Source organism: Oenanthe melanoleuca, chromosome 2, assembly GCF_029582105.1.
Source record: "Oenanthe melanoleuca isolate GR-GAL-2019-014 chromosome 2, OMel1.0, whole genome shotgun sequence".
Classification (NCBI taxonomy): Eukaryota; Metazoa; Chordata; class Aves; order Passeriformes; family Muscicapidae; genus Oenanthe; species Oenanthe melanoleuca.
In genome coordinates, this window is record NC_079335.1 from 33,143,854 (window position 1) to 33,163,681 (window position 19,828).

At 38.3% G+C, this 19,828-nt stretch overlaps 1 protein-coding gene across 8 annotated transcripts in view; it reads right to left on the minus strand.

Annotated features, from left to right (window-relative positions):
• Positions 1-402: 402 nt before the first annotated feature.
• Positions 403-19,828, minus strand: part of SULF1 (sulfatase 1) — a 122,535-nt gene continuing 103,109 nt past the window's right edge. For 7 of the 8 annotated variants that reach the window (XM_056483924.1, XM_056483921.1, XM_056483925.1 and 4 more), the window contains 10 exons: positions 16,572-16,785; positions 13,232-13,478; positions 11,767-11,863; positions 11,587-11,681; positions 11,120-11,185; positions 10,464-10,636; positions 9,065-9,207; positions 8,842-8,965; positions 7,917-7,950; positions 403-2,810 (listed from right to left, as the gene is read on the minus strand). In XM_056483924.1, the coding sequence (XP_056339899.1) occupies positions 2,780-2,810; positions 7,917-7,950; positions 8,842-8,965; positions 9,065-9,207; positions 10,464-10,636; positions 11,120-11,185; positions 11,587-11,681; positions 11,767-11,863; positions 13,232-13,478; positions 16,572-16,785 (1,224 nt within the window). In that variant the 3' untranslated portion in view covers positions 403-2,779. The remainder of the gene's footprint in view (positions 2,811-7,916; positions 7,951-8,841; positions 8,966-9,064; positions 9,208-10,463; positions 10,637-11,119; positions 11,186-11,586; positions 11,682-11,766; positions 11,864-13,231; positions 13,479-16,571; positions 16,786-19,828) is intronic. The other variant, XM_056483927.1, reaches the window with a different exon arrangement.

Genomic DNA, 19,828 nt, shown 5'->3' on the forward strand with positions numbered 1-19,828 from the left:
TCTGATCCCTTTGGTTCACTCTTGGCAAGCACTGCATGTCTGGTCTGCAGTGCTTTGGTGTCACAGGGAGAGAAAGCAGCAAAGCAAGACATGGCTCCATGAAACATTGCTTTACATCTGGGAACTGCTGGTTGTGCAGCTCAGTGCTTGGAGTTCAAGGAAGAAAGGACCGGATGAATTTGGAATTTAAAAAAATTAAAATCACAGCATATCTTAAACAAACAAAAAAATACCTTGCTCACATCTCCAGGAATAATTTATACCTAACAGAATATTGTGTGTCATTTTGTTACCTGTTGCTTTTAATGGGGATGGATTCTTAAAACTGAAACTGTTAACATATTTTTGGAATAAAACTTATTCAGGAGGAAAAGTGGATCACGTGGACTTCTCTGAAGCAGGTAAAGCAAAACACTTTTTATTTCAAGAAATATTGCTTCTAGACTTTCCCGAAGCCAGAATTGTACTATAAAAGTATCACAGAAATATTATACAAGATTTAAAAACACAGTTTGTATCCTAGTAACTTAAAACCTATGTACAAATAGCATCATTCATGACCATAAATATGTTTTTCTATCAATCAGCCCATGACACATACATCAGATAAAGAACTAGTAATTTTAACATATTTACAGAGTCCATCAAAAAGACTGCTTAAAATTATTAAAATCCTGCTAAACCAATTTCCTCTTTAAAAAGTTTCAACTTAAAATACAATGTAATGAATGTAAGTTTAACCTGCAGTGCTTGCAACAGCCAAAAAGTATTCACTACACTAAATAACATGTAACAGGTAGGAAATACACCCGTGAGTTGGACATTGTGGAATTACATCTGTTTGAGGTAATTCTCTTTTTTTGCTGTTGTAATACTTATTTAGAAATTTGTAGAAATACAAGGGAAAATATTAAGTTTTGAGTAATACAGAAAGTTTTCGAAGTCTTATACTTAATACGATTTAATGTTTGGTAAAGTTCAAGAAAAAAATTTAGAATACAACAACAAAAATTATTACTAAACTACTATTTTTTACCCTCATGTGCCTTTTGTGTCTGAAATAATGGAAACCTAACATGATTTTATCATTCCCTTTAATGCCTGTTCAAAACAAAAAAAACATTTAAGACTCAAAATTATAATAATGTTTTCAAGATATTGCTCAGAATAATGAAAATCAGGTGGGGTGACAAAAACATTTATGTATTGATGTAAACCTTTCCACCAGTATCAGCAAAAAAAAAAAAAAAAAAGTCAGAAAAAATTAATGGAATTTTAATACTGACAATACCGACATATAGGGAAACAATCCAATTTAAACAAATCCTTCTACAGTGAACAATCATTAGCCATACCTTTCTGAGAGTAAATTTAATAAAGCAACAAAAACATGCAATATTTTTGCTAAAAAAATATTTGAAGATTCTGTTTCCACAGTCCATGGTGTTTACATCTTTCAGGGTCAGTCTGTTTATTGATTTCACAATTTTATAAGACAACAAATGAACTAAGAACCTCTAAGGTATTAGATGCATAAATGGTATGGCATACAGATTTTAAAAGTGCATTTTACTTGAAAGCATGGCATTAAGAATTGCCAGTGGTTAAAATAATTGATGAAAAAGATATTATGCAGGCATACTGGGTGAATTGAAACACTCAGTCACGGTGGGGTCATTTAGAAATAGAGAAAGTGACTTGGACATCCTTTTTGAAGAAATAAATTCTAGCTTTCAGAGATTGTGCTACTGCATTTGAAAGTTAATACTGTTTCTTTTAATGGAAAACTGGAAATCTTGCTTCCCAGTGTGGAGAATTACAGTGAGAGCATGTGCACGTGAAGAAAAATAATGCACAGAGACAAATACTGAACTGGGCTCAATTTAGCTGCAAAACGTATCTACAATAAACATGGAATGTCAGTTGTCTTGATTACCTTTATTAGTTTGCTAATAAGAAAAAGGAGAACTTATTAACGGTTTACAACTTGATCTAATCCAAGGAGAGTGGAGCTGAGGCACTGCCTTCTGCATTTAGGATTTCTGAACTTTCTCCTGCAGGACTCTGTTTGGTTTTTTTAAAGAAAGTTCCTTCTTCTTGGGTACTGACAGGGGAATCCCTAATGGATATGTTTACAGTCTGATGAACAAAGGGTTCATCAGACCTCATGGGAAGATACATTTGGTCTTCAAATATGTCTTCCACAGTGTCACTCTCCTGATGAGTGTCTTTTTGGGGAATGCTGATGGGCTGTAGCATGAAGCTGTGCCGGGACTCCAACTCTATCAGACCGTTTCCACTGAAATCCATATCAAAACGGTCCGACTCTTTGTCCTCCATCCATTTTTCAGCTGGATGACTGCTCCTCCAGTGTGCGTCGTTCAAACTGCTCTTCTCAGGAATATCATTGTTTAATTCAAGTTTCTTCTCCTGGCTTAAATTCACCGTGCTCAAAGCAAGGGCTGCAAAGTCTGTTGGCACAATGAGCTGCAGCTCTTCTGCAGCCAGGCCGCTGGACTCCTCAGCAGAAGCCATTTCCACCACGGTGAACGGCGTGGAGGATTCGTCCCCGTTGCTTCGACCAGTGTTATCCTTGTCTGGTTTATTTTGCTGGTAGTAGCTGTTCAGCAGTGCAAACATTCTATCTACATCCTTCAAGTAATTAGTCCAGTCAGCCAGACTAAGTCTAAAGTTGTGTCTGTATTCATATACACTTTCATTCACACTGTACAAGTCTTCCAGTCCTTGCCAGTCAATGTCGCCAGTGAAACTGGGCAGCTTAGCCTTCCCATCCATCCCATAATTGTCCTCTGTTGAAAGAAAGAATACAACCTACTGGTGAACACTTTTACAGTGCAAGCAAAGCTTCCATGTGTGTTTCTACTTCAACTGGCTTGGAAGCACCACTGTTCTTAAAGCAGGGGGCTCCAAGTGTAAGACACTCCAGCTCTTCTGTCACCAGGTGGATGGTTCTGGCCTTGGATATGTTCACAGCCCCTGCTGAACACACAGAAAGAACTCCCTGTCCCCTGCTGCATCCCTGGGCTGAGTAAAACAGAACTAAGTCTGGTCTGGTGGGGCTTTGTGATGGCTTTCAGAGGCAAGTCCTTCCTCTGATAGTTCATGGCAGGAAAAATGTTTCAGTACACAAATAATCCATTTGCCTTTCTTGAGCATTCCAGCAAAATATATAAGTTAAGCATAAAAGAGAGGACTACCTCTGAAAGCCATTGGAGACCTGAATTTCAATGCCCACATGAATTTTGTTTCTGGGTAGCATAAAAAATATGGTCTACAAACTAACCAGACACATTTTATTTAGTAAATGGTAGCCAAGGAGGTTTTAATTTATTTTGTAAACATTCATTTTAGTTTACATGGAGGAATTAGGGGAAATGAAAGCTGTAAAAAATTAGTTTGAATTAATTTACAGGACTGCACCACTTTGTAAAATAGTCTTAGAATATACACAGAGAATCTTCTTAAGGTTTTGTTTTTTTTAAAAAAAGTTTTCAAAGAAAATATCTAGCAGCCTTTTCAAATAATAGGTCTGGATAAAGGGCATAGATATGGGTCTATAAGTAACAATGGAGCTGCATTTTTTATTGATTACAGCCAGAAAATGCAAAGACACAAAAGAAACCCATTTCCAAAATATTTTAAAAATTCACTACAGTTGCTATAGTGACTCAGATTATAATCTGTGATGTGAAGCCCATTTTATACCACTGAACAGCACTATTTTCTTTAATTCACTGGGCAGACTGAAGTCACTGGAAAGATTTTATCAACAAGGTGGTCAACAAGGAAAGACAAATCAAGCAATGCAAACGTTGGTCAGGGAAAGTGACAATTGTGCCCTTACAAATGGTACTGCAGGCAATCTTTAGTCATTAACTCACTGATAACGATTTATTCTCTTCATGAAAACTGTACAGGCAGGTAGGCTAGTAGCAATTACTTTAGAAATTAAAGTGGCTACAGTCCAACCATGTGAACTGAGCTCAAATCCTCATCTCTATTGAGCCCTGCATCCCCACAGAATGTTCTTGGCATCTCTGCTAATTTGTTTGTATTTTAAGTTGCCCATTCTCATTATTCAAGTAGAACAGAAGTTAAAACTTCTGTCTATCATAGATTACATTCTTTGCTTCTTACTAGCTTGGGATTTCTCAGTAAAAGAATCTCTCCAATATTTAATCCATCATATGGAAAGTCAGAAAAATACCATTACAGTCAGAAAAAAACCTTGAGATTTTCTTACAGCATGGGGCCCTACTCTGCTGCCACCAAAAGGAGACCACTTTCATTATTTGAAAACGCCTGAATCTTTGCTCTCGATTTGAAATATTTTGCAACATCAAATTTAGCATTTTATTTTTTAAATGTCAAATTCTAGAAATATATATCTTTTGCAAACATTTGACAATCTTCCTGATGCAGGAAGAAACAAAAGCTTTTTGGATTTGGTAGAACAGCTATGACAGAATATCTTCTTTCTTTCCTGAAGCAGACAAGAGAAATGAAACCGTGGCATGGCCACATGAGAGCTATCTTTGAAAGTCAAATTATGGATAATCTGTTTCCTGAAACAAAAGATAATTAAAAACCACAGAGATTTTGAGAAAGATTTACTTTTCCAGTGCTTAGAGGCATAAAGGACCCTAGAAAACATCAGGCAGGGGGCTGCTTTTGCAAGGAATTTAGTCACTAAACCCTCTAAGATATATTTTTCTGTTATTATTTTTATTGGTAGGGTTTTTTTGTGTTTTTCTTTTCCAAGTCAGAGCCTGTATAGGAAAACAAATTGTTGTAGGGACAGTCAAGTGGGTTGGTATGTTATGGCAGGAACTGAAACAGAAGTGATGCCATAAAGTGCCCCTGGTGCCCATCCCCAGCAGGGGGACAGAGCTGGGTGCCAGGCTGGGCACTGGGCAGTCTGGGGACCAGTGAAGAGGAGCAGGGTGTCTGAGGAGGCTCAGCAGCAGGGCAATGGGGCTGTGCTGCACAGCAGTAACATCAGCAAGGGGTTTGCAGTGCTCCTACAAAACAGCTGAAAGTCTGAGTCAGAGCTACACACTCCTTCACTCTGGATCTATTTTTTTCCTCTCTAAATGTGGCACTGTTTCTGTAGTCTCAGAGAAGTTTCACAGCTGGGAAGGCACTGGGAATTGTTCCATGATCTTTGTGTCACAAAGAGGAAAATAGCTTGTTTGAAGACAGAGATAACCTGTATTCACATATGTTAAACAAACAGGGAAGCAAAGCCTTAAGGTCCTAGAGCTATTTTGGTTGACTGAGCAAATTACTTCACAGTTTAATACCACAACTTGCAGTAAGCATGAAAAGTTTCCCACTGAAATTAAAGCAAACAGAGGGAAGAGGAGAGAAGAGGTTTTTCCCCTGTAAGAAATTTTGTTATAAATAAGTATGAAATGGGAAAGTGCAGATGAGTTGCATTTGAGAAACAGCATGGCAGTGGTTTCCTTGATAGACATTTTGGAATTTCTCAGCTATGACATAGATCCAAAAGAGAAAAAAAGTGTTGCTGTTCAAAGCAAAACTTACTAATGCTTTTTTTGTTGTTGTTTGATTGTTTGTTTCTTTGTTCATTTTTAGATCAAACTTTAGTTAAGCTTTACTCTCCATTTATCCTACCCTGGCATCCTCTATAATGCCATCTGTGCCTGTTTTATCTCAAAGAGAATAAGAGATTTGATTATGTCTCCTTTGAGAGTAGAGACAGGTGGGTAAAATCATATCCTTGGTGGCTTTGAAAAACTTCAGGCAAGTAGGAGAGGAGAGAGGAATGTGCAGTTCACACATCCTGTTATCAGCCACATCATCAGAGCCAGTCACAGGGCAGGGGTGGCACCAGTTCTCCCCTGCTGAAGCTCTCTCTCCCTTTGTGCAAACAGCATTGTACTGGCTAATCCCACATGGGCCTGTCCCAGTGCTTTACTGAAATACAGGCAGTGCTTTACTAACTCAGGGCATTTGGAACTGGAAACAGGTCTGAGTGGAGAACCTACATGATCTGCAGGAAGCCTAAGGAGCAGTTCAGATGGCTTTCCATTGTTATTCCATTTGTTCTCTGCAGGCAGCAACAAAAGGATCCTCTAGCAGATCCTTGTAATGATTCCTGATAAATGGGGTTTGTTAATTTTTTTTTTTTTTTTTTTTTTTTTTTTTTTTTTTTTTTTTGTTGGTTTTGTTTTGTTTAAGAGAAGAAAAACATTCCACCAAGATGGGGCTTGAACCAAAATGTTGAACCCAGGCATCTCTGTAAATTGAGAAACTGGGTGTCTGGAATATCACTGCACAGAACAACATTGCTTGTGTTATATTATACCTGCTATTCATCACAGTAGCAAAAATGTTTATTGTATGTTCCTTGGTATCAGGAGTTAAAATGTTTTCGTTGCTAAACAGTGTAGGAAGACATAATTTAAAGATTAATTCCTGTGTGCTCCACTATTTCATAAATCCTACAATTCAAAAATGCCATTTCTGTTAGATCTGTAGTCAAAATGAGGAATGTTTACTTACAAGGACTCCTTCTAATGAAAGACTTAAAAGCATAATTACAGGGATTACTTTCTATCATTGTAGCAACCAGTTCCCACTAGACTGTAATGAGCAATGCAAACAGTGGGATACAAACCAAACAAAAGCTTATAATTTTCCTGGATCCCAAAACTACTCAGTTGACAAAATACAAAATTGGCTGCAAAATAAAATTTAGATGCTTAAATTGGAGATCTATACATTGAAATACATTAGCTAAATTGTTCTCTGTCTGCTGGAAACTAATAACCAGGTTCTTTTCTGAAGACTCTGTGAAAAGGTTTTATGTAGACTTGTATACTCCTTGGACTCCCTTGTTAACTTTTCAAGTAAGCAATGTACATCAGCAGCTACTCCTCCAAAGTGTATAGAGATGAAAATGTATAAAACTGATAAACTGTGAAAAGGAGTCCAGTCTAAATATGACACTCCACAGATGTTAATCTGTTTTTCACTCTGAGAACAAGGACTGCTCAATGAACAGCAAGTGCTGGACTGTTAAGACCTGCAGTTTTTTCAGTCTCTTCAGGTTTTTGCTTTATGTTTGTCTGGTTTCTCCATCAGGAGACACAGGGCTCTGCATGATAATGGAGGTACAATAAGGATACTTTTAAACAGAAAAATATACTTTCAAAGAGCTGTCTGTCATGTTTTCCTCAGGTTCAAGTGTTAGGTTTAAAAAACCCACCTGGTGCTTTTCCTCAGTTCAAATAATACAACCTTTTTAGGAAATTTAATTTCATGCTTGTCTGATCTGGTCCCAGCCCAAAGGAGCTTCATCTTTCTGCCACACTTAAATTGAACACTCTCCTGCTGTTTTCTGAGCACAGGCTGCTCATACTGAGCACTGCTTTTGCTTAAAGCAGCGTCTGCCAACATTCCCAAAAACCAGTGGGAAGATTTTGCTTTGCTTCCATAGGTTTAACTAGGTTCTTTGTACCTCAGAAAGCCTTTTAAGCACACTTAGTTTACATTTAAAAAGCAGCTGTGAAGACTTACTAAATAAAACCAGAAAAACACCTCCAACCCATCCAAAATCAACACGATAACATGAGAGCAACCCAAAAGAGGTGATTCTTTCTGTGTAATTTTCCTTGGGCAAACATCTAAGGAGTACAGGCATGAAATATGAGCTGTATGAAGTCTTGCTATGACAATGAGCTACGTTAAATGCAGAATGGTAGATCTAAAAAACAATGGCCAAGTTCAGTGTAGGGTAGTTAGAAAGTGCATGCATCAAAAGCTATGCTGTGTGCAACATGGCAGGGTACAGACATTAGTTGAAATGGACTGGAGTCATGCAATTATTTGGAAAGAAGCTGCTGAGGAGAATAAAAAAGTGTGGATACCTGTGTGGATCATAGCTTCCTCCATCTTTATTTCCTGATATAGGAAAATACAAGAGTAACTTTTGTTAGTGTTTAGAACTTGTAAAACCATTCAAAATGTAGTTTTCCATGCACAGCATCTAATTCCTAAAAAGAAATGTACTGTGTTAAATAAAGACAGAGCTGCAGTCCAACAAAGATTTCCTGGAAGTTTTACATAAAAGAACTGAAAACCCACAGGTTTTCAAAAATAATGAAACCCCCAAACAATTAGATATTGCAAAAAAGAGAAACATTTGTAGATATAGAAAGAGATACAAAGAGGCAACACCACAAATTATGTAGAATGGAGCATTCCTGTGAAAAAATAATAAATCACAATGTTCAATCAACCAAAGTTAAGTGCAACGAATTCCAGAGACTTGAAGTAAAAATACCAGCTTTGTTTTACTCAAAGACTCTTGTAAAGAAATTTTGCTTTCTTCAAAAATGAAGTGATTAGAAGTTGCAATGTTAAGACTCAGTTGTGGTAAGGAACCTGGAGTTGTTCACATAGGCAGACAGTATTTGAAATAAACACAGGATTTAATACCTCACCTGATACTGGGAGGCAAAAACTAATGAGAGAAACCCTGCAAGAGAGAAAAGAGTTATGGCTGTGAAGATCTGCATGTGGCTGTTATTGATTAGCTCCATCAATGATATCCCTTCTGCAGCATTTCTGTCAAATGATGGGTTTTGCCATCAATATCTGTCAAGGATAACCTGTGCAGACTTGCAAAGAAGCCTCCTGGTCATGCAGATGTGCAGGATTGGTGTGTATGGAGAATTCCAAATTGTTCAGAGCAACATTTAGGAGAGTGATGCTTCGTGGATACAATCAAAACTTAAGTAGATGAAAACAACGTTAATAAAATGGAAATAAATACTGCTATTTCTCTTGTACCTGTTTCAAGTCCCTTTGGCCTTGGATTGCACTGCTTGTAACCTTGACAGCTTCTCAGTTCCATAAGCTGGATGTGCAATTGATTCAAAATGCCTCTTTCCACTGTGTGAACTGTATTGGTCAGCTGAGAAGGAGAGGAACCAAGGGAAACGACACTTGTTAACAAAAATTAAAGAAACCCTGGAGGAGTCTGAAGGACATTTTAACAGAGAAAGGGGTTTACCTGATAGGGATCAGTGTTCATATCAAAATATTCCAAGAAGCCAGTTGCAAACTCACAGAACAGAAAATTGTGGGTGTCGTTAACTGTTCGCAAACACCAGTAAGTGTTGTTATTGGAGCTTGTGCAAGCACAGAAAGAGCCCACTGTAATTAAACAAACAAGTCATTAGCTCTCAGTCCAAAATAATACACTTCTTCTACTAGTACCTTTAATCACAGTAATAAAATATTGGCATTGCCTTAGGTTTTCATTTAGGTTTATTTAGGTTGGGGTACTGTGACTAGCTGTGAACAGTGTCAATGTTTTGAACAGACTGAATAAAAACAGTAATGGTATTACAATACATTAGCTCTTCTTTAAATTGTGAACTATGTCAAAACGACATTTTTTTACCCCATGACTGCTGCTAGAGCATTGCCAGAATGCACAGCAGTATGAGAACTCTTTTCACAACTTTTTGTTACTCTGCAGTTAAAAATAAATTAACCAATGTAATTGTTGTCTTTAAAAAGAAATCATACATATGACTATTTTAGGAACATTTTTAAATATAAAGTACATATTAGCAGAAGCCCTAGTACAATCAGAAGGGATTATCACTAGGAGACAATTTCTTTCTCCAAATGAAAAGTTTCAGCTTGGAGTCAAATGTTGTAATTCAATACTAGGGGTAGAAGGAATGCCTTAACCCTTCTCTCCTGTCCCTATCCTATTGGCAGAAAGCCAATTCCCCTCCCAGACCCTTTCCTAGAAAAGACCAAGCTCTTCTTCCTCTTTTGCCCTGGGACCACCATGCAATAAAATACCAACTTTAAAAAAGGCAAGAAGCCTCTTTTAAATTCCTTTGTTTATCACATGCATGCACCTAACTCCTTCTTAGGGACTAAATAGCTAGAAAAGGAGTTACAGTGAACATTGCAGTCAAATATGTTGTAACGTAATCATCACCTGATCTTGAAATTTTTGAAAACAAAGTTATCAATCTCTTTTCTTTCTCCATCATCACAAGTGAGAAAAATACAGTTTGTTATTGGTGAATACTGAGAAATGTTTGTCTCAATAGGATAGTAATCTATCCTAAGTTTAAAGAGACTTAAAATGTCCTTTAACTCTAATATTTTGTTCATATACACAAGTGCTGCGCAGTTGTGATTTTGAAAATATTTTAGCATCTACCAAGTGGAATAATGGGAAGAGTTCATAACAGATCCTGTCTGAATTTCGTTCACAGTAAGTTATTATATACTTTGAAATAAAAATGTAAAAATTAAAGCAGACCTTTCATATGCTGAAGTTTTTGACAGCATTAAAGGTCAGAATACTGCTCTGATTGCATGAAGAGGAAAACCAGCAGTACAGCAGAGGATGAAGAGGATGAGCTAGATGGCCCAGGACTCACAGTTCCAGAAGGGTGCTGTTTGCCAGTGGTTGTTGTCGTGGGTGAAGCAGGTCAGCCCGGGAAGGCTGCACTCGTCTCCCTTCCTCTGGCGCCGCTTCCCCTTGCGCTCCTTCTTCCTCCTGCGGCTCTCCTTGAACAGCTGCAGCTTGCCATCCACCTCCTGGGCTGCTTCTCTGCTCAGGGGGGAAGTGGGGCTGACTAAGAGCAGTCCCTGTTTGGTTAACAGCAGCACTGCAGCTGTTTACACCTCTCTGGGTTTTATAAAGGTGGAAGGATGAGAACAGACCTAGCTCAGCTTCCACAGCTGCTAAGGTAAGGTGCTCCCTTCAGCAAGCAAGAGAAAGGATGCACTGCTGCATTTAGGTTTTACTACTACTTTTTTTAAAACAAAATATTGATCAGTTTCTGATAATACTGTTTTCATCCTTTTTCATCAATAGGTTGAAGAAATATTATCCGTAAGCTTTCACAAGCTGGTCCAAAACTACTGAACATTTTATGTGATACCTTGCTACATGTGACCTTTTCTTCCCCTCACCTCTCTCCACACAAAATGCAACAAAACCCAAACCAAAAAAATTCCCCAAATCCCCAAAACTACATTTTTTTTCACCAAAAAGTCAGCTGTGAGAATGAGAGGTTAATAACAGCCTTACTTGAAGGGGTGAAGATGGCTCTTGAGTTTGTCTTGGGCCTTTACACCCTTCTCTTTGTTGTAATAGCTGCAGGGAAAATTTTTAGGAATTATTAAGTCATGAAACTGTTTTCAATACAAAACCAAACCAGAAATATACTATCATTGACATTTTCTTAAGGAACTATACAGACTTAAAATTTTCACTTAATTTAAGAAAGTTGGATCTGTGTGATCCTATGCTAGGTTATAGCAGAACTACAGCTGAATCCAAACATATTAGTAGAACACAAGCATATTTAATCTTAAAATGTTAAAATTTATCTTCTTGTGGTTCACAGTAGCTTCTACTCATATCTAACTAAAATAGGGCATACAATTGTTCTAAATAGCACTAAAACTTTGTTTTTTGTTTTCAGTCTCAAAATCCCTGGAAAATGCATAAGCCTTAGAAATCAGAGTAGCATTCAGTATTTAGTGCTCTCTTACCTCTGTTTGCTACAATCACATTCATCTGGTTTTCTTCTTTTTAGGTGTCCTCTTACTTCCCTCAAATTCTTAATTTTGTCTTGGAGAGCTTCAATCTGCAGAGAATATTTCTGAGTCAGAATTATTTTTTGACAAGGTACCAGTGTAAAGGCTTCACTGAGATTTTAAAATACCCCTTACCTCCTTGTCAATGTAAGCCTTGTGATCCTTCCAGGCTCTGGCAGACTGGTACAGCTCCCTCTCACAGTGAATGGTGTCATTTGGAAGAATGAAACATCTGTAGATGTGAGTTTAAGAAATAGGAAAATGAAGGTCAGTCATTTCCCAGTTATCTACCCATTTTTTTTTCTCATTATTCAAACATTCCTAATAAATTATTTTCTAATATTCTGTTAATAAATTTTTTAAAAAAGCAACTCTACAAAGTCTTCTGTTGATTTAATAGTAACAATTACTTTTATCTGTTTTCTCTGGAAAACTTGTCATCCATGACAGATGGTCTGTGCCTGCTAAGCAAAAATTGCAGTACATTCTTAATCAATCAGAAATTAAATTGAAACTGAAGTAAAAATCTGTTCAGAATTTAAAACCTCTTGTTAGTCAAATGTGCCATTGTTTATTTAACCACCAGGTGCTGAGAAATACTTTCTTCTTACCACATGAATGTGGCTGATCTTCCCAGCATGCAGAACACTCAAAGAGAGAACACACAGTCAGAGGGCTGAGGATCAATATAATCAATAAAGACCAGGAAGAACCAGTTAGAGGAAAGAGTTCAAACACGTGGTTTAGCAAAAAGTCTACAGAGCACTTGAGTTAAAAAACAGTGCAATGACAAAAATATTCATAACTGTGTTTGATAAAACAGCTCTACCAAGAGGAGAAAAAACCACAAGAAAAACAGGCAGTGGAGGAAAAAAAAATGCACAAGAAAAACAGAGGCAGTGGATTGAGATAGAAAATCCAGCAGAGTGCAGGCTGGGCTTTCAACATTGCCATGCTGGCAATCAGAAATTCCTGAATTTGAGAAATACAGCTTTATAGGCAGAACTTTTCTAGGGTCCTCCTTCATCAGAACCCTTCTTTTGATTTTTGAGAATAACAGAAAAAAGATGTAGATGCTTATCTCTTCCAATGTTATCCTATTCTTTTTTTTTTCTTCACTCAATTCTAAAAACAATTCTGTTCTGTAAAGATCAAAACGCTTTATGGAGAAATAATAATTTTTCTGGAAAACTATTTAAAGCTTTAATAATTCCATGGTTGCAAACTATCAGTGCAAGATAGTTGGATAATGTTTGCTATTCAAAACTAACCTTTGTGTTCTCCTTAAAAAAAAAAAGAAGAGATGAACTCTATTTACATTTTACATATAATAAAAGAGATTAAGCAAAGATTTCTTTTTTTTGCCTACATATTCCTGGATTTTCAAATAAATCATATTAACTTTTTAAAATTAAAAATTATTTTTGAGATTTTTGCCTTTTCATTCAGATTTAGTGTATCTTGAACAAACAGGTGTAATTATTTTAGCTAGTGCTAATGGCTGCAAACAATTAAGCATTAAGAAAGCATTAGAAAATGAAGATTTAGTTTTATTTTCCTTTTTTAAACAAAAAATCCTGTATAGAGAAAGCAATCATACTTGTGTGTCACTCTGACAGAGCTGGGTTGACCTATAGCATCAGTGCCATCAGCAACCATCATGTCATGAGCAGCACGAGCAGTTTCCCCTCCTTCCTCCTCATTTTCAACATTGTGACGCTTGGTGATGCTCCTGGTCTTCAGCACCTGCAGCTCTTCTTCCTCCAGGTTTATGTCATATATCTCACCCTCAAATTCCACAGACAGGGACCGGGTTTGGCGAGTGTGAACAAATCGAGGCTTGTATTCTGAAGCAGAAGAAACATTCACAGTCATATATATATATATATATATGTATGTGTATACATGTAAATATAGGTATATATGTATATACATGATCTGTGCCACAAAACATATTCCAAAGAGAAGAATGCTGTTCAATAAATCAGTTGTATTTTTTTTACAGAAACTTATTTAATGTTTTTTTTAATACATTGTGGCCCACATTTCCATGAGTAGCAGGAAATTTTGATTGCTTTGAGGTTTGCATTTCATGTTAGTCTGACCTTATGCCACCATAGCTTCAAATAAAAAACAGTATCTTAGAAATCAGATATCCAGAAAGAGACACCAGAAAAAGATCAGAGAACACAGGTTTAGAAAATACTTTAGAAAATGAAACCATTCAGCACTGTGAAACAAGGTCACCACCTGTAAATTGGCATGTGACATATTTAATGTATACCTCAGAGTAAAAAATTAATTTTTAAAAGGTTAGCACCTTTTCCTTTTTAAATGTAAGAACTTAGAGGGTAAGAATCCATCAGATATCAGTGTCTGTATGTATCTTTATGTATATATGTACATACACTTAGACATATATATCATCTATATTTATGTGTGCAAGTCATAGACCACCAAAAAGTTGCTGCATTGCAGAGCTACAGTGAGATTTATTTTGTCACTTCTATCCCTTGAAAGCTCTGAGCTTAGTAGGGTTACATCTCTTTTAGTTACTGTGTATGAGCAAGATTAACTAAGACAATTGACTCTTTTGAGGGGTCTTTAATTTCATGTACAAGAGAACCTCTGTTTGGTCTCAGTCTGAAAGACTTTTCTTACACTTTTTACTTCTTTTGCTAAATGTGCTTGACTCAAACCAAGCTGATAAAACTGACAGTCAATACCACACCAAAGCATGTTCTGTCTAGCAAAGCCACACACAGAGAGCTCTAGACACTCAAAATTAACCTTATCAAAGTCAGTTGTAGGGCATTCCCATTTGCTGCATCTATGCTGAGCACATCCATGTCACCTGACAATAATTCATCCAGCAGAAAACAGCAGCTGTAAGAAAGTACTGCCTTTGGCAGGCAGCAGCAGTTCTAGTGAAGTTTTTATGTCAGTGTCTTTGAGAGATTCAGGCTGAATCTTTCCTGCAAGAAGCTTTTAAAGGAGAGGATAGTGAGCCTCATTGAACTTTTCATTCAAACCACCCTGTCCTAAACCTGTTCAGCAATCCCCTGCTGTCAGGTGCCTCAGTCACGTCAGTGAGGACATTCATCTTCATGAACAGAGAAACTAGTTTCAAAGCATCTTTCTGGTCTGTAACCATATCACTCTTTAGTAAAATTACATAGAAAGATTCATGGGGTCAGATGGGACAATTTCTTACATTTACCAGCCTCTGATGATGCTGCATAGTAAACAAGTGGCTGAAAGGGTGCAATATATAAGCATTTCATGCATGTGCCATCTGAAGACAAGCCTGAATTAGTAACTCCCTTTAAAATATTTCATCATTATGAGTATTTCCCTGCTCTACTCAGAGGAGTGTTAAGGCTGATTTGGAGGAGGCAGAGAAGGGAAGAAATGTAAGAATGTTGTCAAGAATTAAAGCACAACAAAGCAACTTTTTCTGATGCATCCTTCAGATGTTTTCCATCCTTTCCCTACTTTCTCTCCCCAAGTAACCTGCTCCAGTCACAATCCCCCTTCAGCCCTTGCTGGTGACTTGGCAGCACCTCTTTCCAAGGTACACAGAAGGTATCTCCCTACAAAAATATCACTTGAGGGAACATTCCCCAGTTTGAGAATCACCCTGGCAGAGCTCTGCCTGTACATACTGTGAGGTTCCTTAGATCATACTAAACAAATGGAAGAAATTAGATCAAAACAGTATTTAGGCCAAACAATGAGACAACTTAAGACAGACAATATTGTGGTTGAATGTACAAAGAATACCAAGGATTCTTGTTCCCATCCACAGTGTGGGGGGCTTTAAATCAGGAAATTTTTTGAATGATACTGACATTATTTTCTTAGTTCATAGACATCTGTGCAGCACCTTCTAACTTTTGTGTTTCTCATACAACTTCACTAACATCTTGCTTTGAAGACCCATCTTTATTTCATTCCCCAGTTTTGTACTCTAGCTAGAGAGCAGGCGAGCACAGCCTGCTCTTCAACAAGTTCTAAAATCTGCTTCTGCTGCTACAGCTACAGAAATTCACTTGCATTGCTGGGCAGAGAGAAGAAATATCGCGCTCCATTTAAAAAACAGCTTCTTCAAGCAGGTTTCTTTTGTAGAAATCATTGGCAGAAACAAACGCGAGTGCTCTAAGCGCTCTTGCGGGAGCCCTTCAGCGCAGGCTCCGCTAGAGGACAGTGTGATCCCACCGTGTCCCTGCGGACGGGGCGGGCAGAGGGGAAGGGGAGCAGCGCTCCGCAGCGCCTCGGGGAGCGGATGGGCATCCCCAAGAGCGGCCGAACCAGCCTTGGCCAGGCAATAGAACACTCGCAGCGGCCACCTGAGGGTGGAATCACCGCGGAGCCGCCGGGCTGCCTGTCCGAGAGGTGGCACCCGAGCGTCGCCGCCGCCAGCGCCGCAGCCCGACGCGGCCGCTCGCCCGCTCCAGGGGACAGACACCGCTGATGTGCCGCCTTAGAATCGCAGAACGGCTTGCCATGGAAAGGACCTGAAAGAATGGGACTGGTGGGGAAGAATACCCAGTTCCAGCACCTCTGCCATGGGAAGGAAACGCTTGCCACTTTGGTCAAAGCCCCATCTAACCCGGCCTCAAACTCATCCAGGGATGGAGCATCCACAACTTCTCTGGACAACCTCACTGTACTGAATTTCCTCCTAACATCTGACCCAAACACACTGTGTCCAATTAAAGCAATTTCCCTTTGCCCTGTCACTAAATGCACTTGTAAAAAGTCTCTCCAGCTTTATGCCCACTTTAGGTACTTGTTACAGAATGTAGAACCTGCCTACTAATTACAGACATCTTCATTAGACAGGAAGGTGAAAGCAAGAACATACCGGCAGGAAAATGCTCTGCTGGCCATTTCCCCCCGCTCTCTGCTCAGAGTCCAAGAGATCAGGCAGCACTTACTTGGCACGTTAGGGCTCCTCAGGAACTGCCTCTGGCTTTTCCTCTGTGCCCTGCTGCCGCGGTACTCGGTGTCCCCGCAGCTGCAGCCCTTGTCCTTGCTGTAGCCCCGCGAGTGCAGGCTGCGCGCCCTCTTCCTGATGGCCAGCACGTCGCTCGGCACCTTGCACTTGTGGATTCGAAGTTTGCCAGAAGCATCCTCTGTGCACTGCCACTTCTGCCAGAGACAGACAGGAAGGTGATTTCCCAGCGCCTCCCAAACCCCTGCTGCTTGCAGGCAGACAGTAAAAGGAGACAGGTAAACTTCTTTTAGAATTTAGCAGTCCCCTAAATAGCAAACTGAGATGGGAAATATATTAGGGCACAAATTCAGCCGCATTCTTCACAACGCATTTCTCCTGCTAGGGAAACATAAGCTTGAAGGAAATCACTTCAAATCTGCATTAAAAAAATACAACCCAGACAAAAAAATAAAATAAAACCCAAAACGATATCCATATCCATATCCATATCCATATCCATATCCATATCCATATCCATATCCATATCCATATCCATATCCATATATGTACATACATATACATATATATATCAAAATCAAAAGTATCTAGACTACACACATCCCTGAAAAGAGAATGTAAAAACTCTTAATTTACTGAGTCAAGGACTACTGGCAGGGCAGTTTTCACCAACTCTTTGTTTTCTTTGAAAAAAAAAAAACAACAACTTTATTCTGTGGCTTGGGTTTTTTTAGCATGATTCAGGGAAAAATGAAAAGAATCCCCAATCCAAGGATGGAGAAGAATTGGTTCAGTTGTAGAGTTTTTTGGAAAGAAAAGGACAAATTGTGGATGTAATTTATAGAAAAATATATAAACCATTCCCTACAGCGAGCAGGTGCAAGCAAGGGGAAAAACCTTAGGGATAGTAAACAAGAAATTATCTTGGATAAACTCCTTTGGATTTAAAAGTCATGAGATTTGTATGAGACTTGGGAGGAAAAGCTCTGGAAGGGAGTACCTGTAAAAAGCATTGTATGTGTGCTGAATATCAGAGCAAGTGTGGGAGAGTGAAAGGAAACAGATTTTTTTTTCCAGTTTGTCTGCACAATATCTGTCTGACTTAATTATCAACATCACTGAACCAGATGGAAGATTCCAGGTGGATTTTTCCAGTGGATCCCATCACCTTCACATTTCAAATTGAAAAGCAACTGGGACTTTAATTTCCTTTCCACATCACACTGTCTTAAAAAAGCCTAAATGTTATTAAAAAGAAAAGTCTAAATGTTATTTAAAAAACCCCAAAAGAGTAGGTGCTGAGAGATCAGAGCTCCTTTGCCCATACCCAAAGATTGCCATACATGGCACTCACAATACACTACATAAAATAAGAAGTCTGTGAAGATTTTAAGTCAGTGGTAGTCTGAATAACAATAGGGAGAACTAGAAATATCTATGTTTATTTATAATTTCAATACAACCATGAAAGACTATTACTCAGTGAGTTTTGTTCACTTTTGCATCTTAAGTGACAATGGCCAGAGTTTACATACAAAGCACAAAGCTTGGCTGGATATTGCAAAGAGCAAAACTCAGTGATGCTATTGGTAACCGGAACCTTTTAGCTGAGTTTCAGTAATTTCTCTGTAATGTGTCCTTTTTTTGGTTCCCATGATTGAATAGCAGAAGTAGCTTTCTCTTGCCTCATTAATAATAACGAGACAGACGGATGCTGGTCCTAATGGAGTTGCCAACTTAATTTTTGAAATGGACACTAATATCAGAGCATACACATTTCAGTAAGTTCCATTAACTAATGGCTGCTCTGGACTGTTTTGGGGATGCTGTCATGCTGATTTGAAGAATGGAGAAAGAAAACTGAGCCTCAGGTAGATTTTCTGGCTGATAACCTGAGGAATGAGCTGATGTGGGTCTGCACCATGAGTGCACTCTCTGGGGGTGACATGTGGGCTGAATCAAAGATGGGTTCCTTGCTGAGATCCTCCTGTGGATTGGCACGACTCTGGTCTCAGAACAGCTAGCCATGAGTGAAAGGACATTAATTTGAGCAAGCTTAATAGCTGGCAGATAAATGACACTTGTGCCCAGACTTTCAGTGTAAAGGTACATCCACAAGTGACAATGTAACTTTCTGCATGAAAAGAGCTGTAAAGCTTTGCAGATTTTATTCTGCAATAGCATGTGCTCTCTTCCTTCTGCAGCAAGAGATGATTGTCACAGGATAAGAGCTGACTGCACTACTGTATTTCCTGTGTTTATTGGGTATGTGTTACAAACACATGGCACTAGTTTTTAAGGAGTCTCAAAAGCAGCATTTTAAAGTAGAATAAGTATTCTCTTTGTCTAGCATTAATCATAGCAAGAGGTTGTAGGAGTGGCTTCAATACCCTTTTAGGTAATTTTTAACAGTATTATGACTAACACTGAAACAAGACGCTCTGTGTCTAGTACAGTCCAATAATAGTTCCCTATTTAAAACAGGGATTAAATGTGATTCATTTCCTCTTTTATTTTTCTTTTTTTAAATTTTACTTTAAAAAGTGTCATTATAAAGATGCTTTAGAGTTCTAAGATGGAATTTTCAGTCTAACTTTCCTGAAACCCTGCCCATGCCAGCATAATCAGGCACTGAGCATGCCTTATGCAGTTAAGTCCTAATGGTCCTTCTGCTCATTTTTAGATCTATAAAATGCATTCATGCACAGAAAAGAAGATTCTGACTGAATGCACTGCCCCTTCCCCTGTTTTCTACCTTCTTTCCCACTTTGAATATAAAACTATTTTTTGAAGTTTGGAACTATTAATTTTGGTTTCTGGATCACCATTTTCCCACCAATTAAATAACCCCATTAGCATTTACATAAACTAAATATGTCTTCCTTAAATTTTAATTTATATATGCTTTCTTATTTTCCCCATGTTATCTTCTTTCTTACAGTGATATTTCACAAGACACCTAAGACAATCTAACAATTCACTGTTGCCATAGGAATATAGGATAGTCCTTGCTTCTGGCTGCCTGATTTAGGGACCTCTGCATTGAGTTATTCTCACCTCAGTAGGAGAAAAGAGATCTAATTCAGAATTCAAACTGTAAACTAATAGTAGAGAAAAAAACAAGCCCCTGACATTTGGCTGCAGCAAGCTGTTTTATTGTTTCAGTCAAGTTGTGAAACTTCATCTGTGTCAGCCTTTTTCCTTGTCATTGACTCATCTTTTCCTTCTTTCATCTCATTT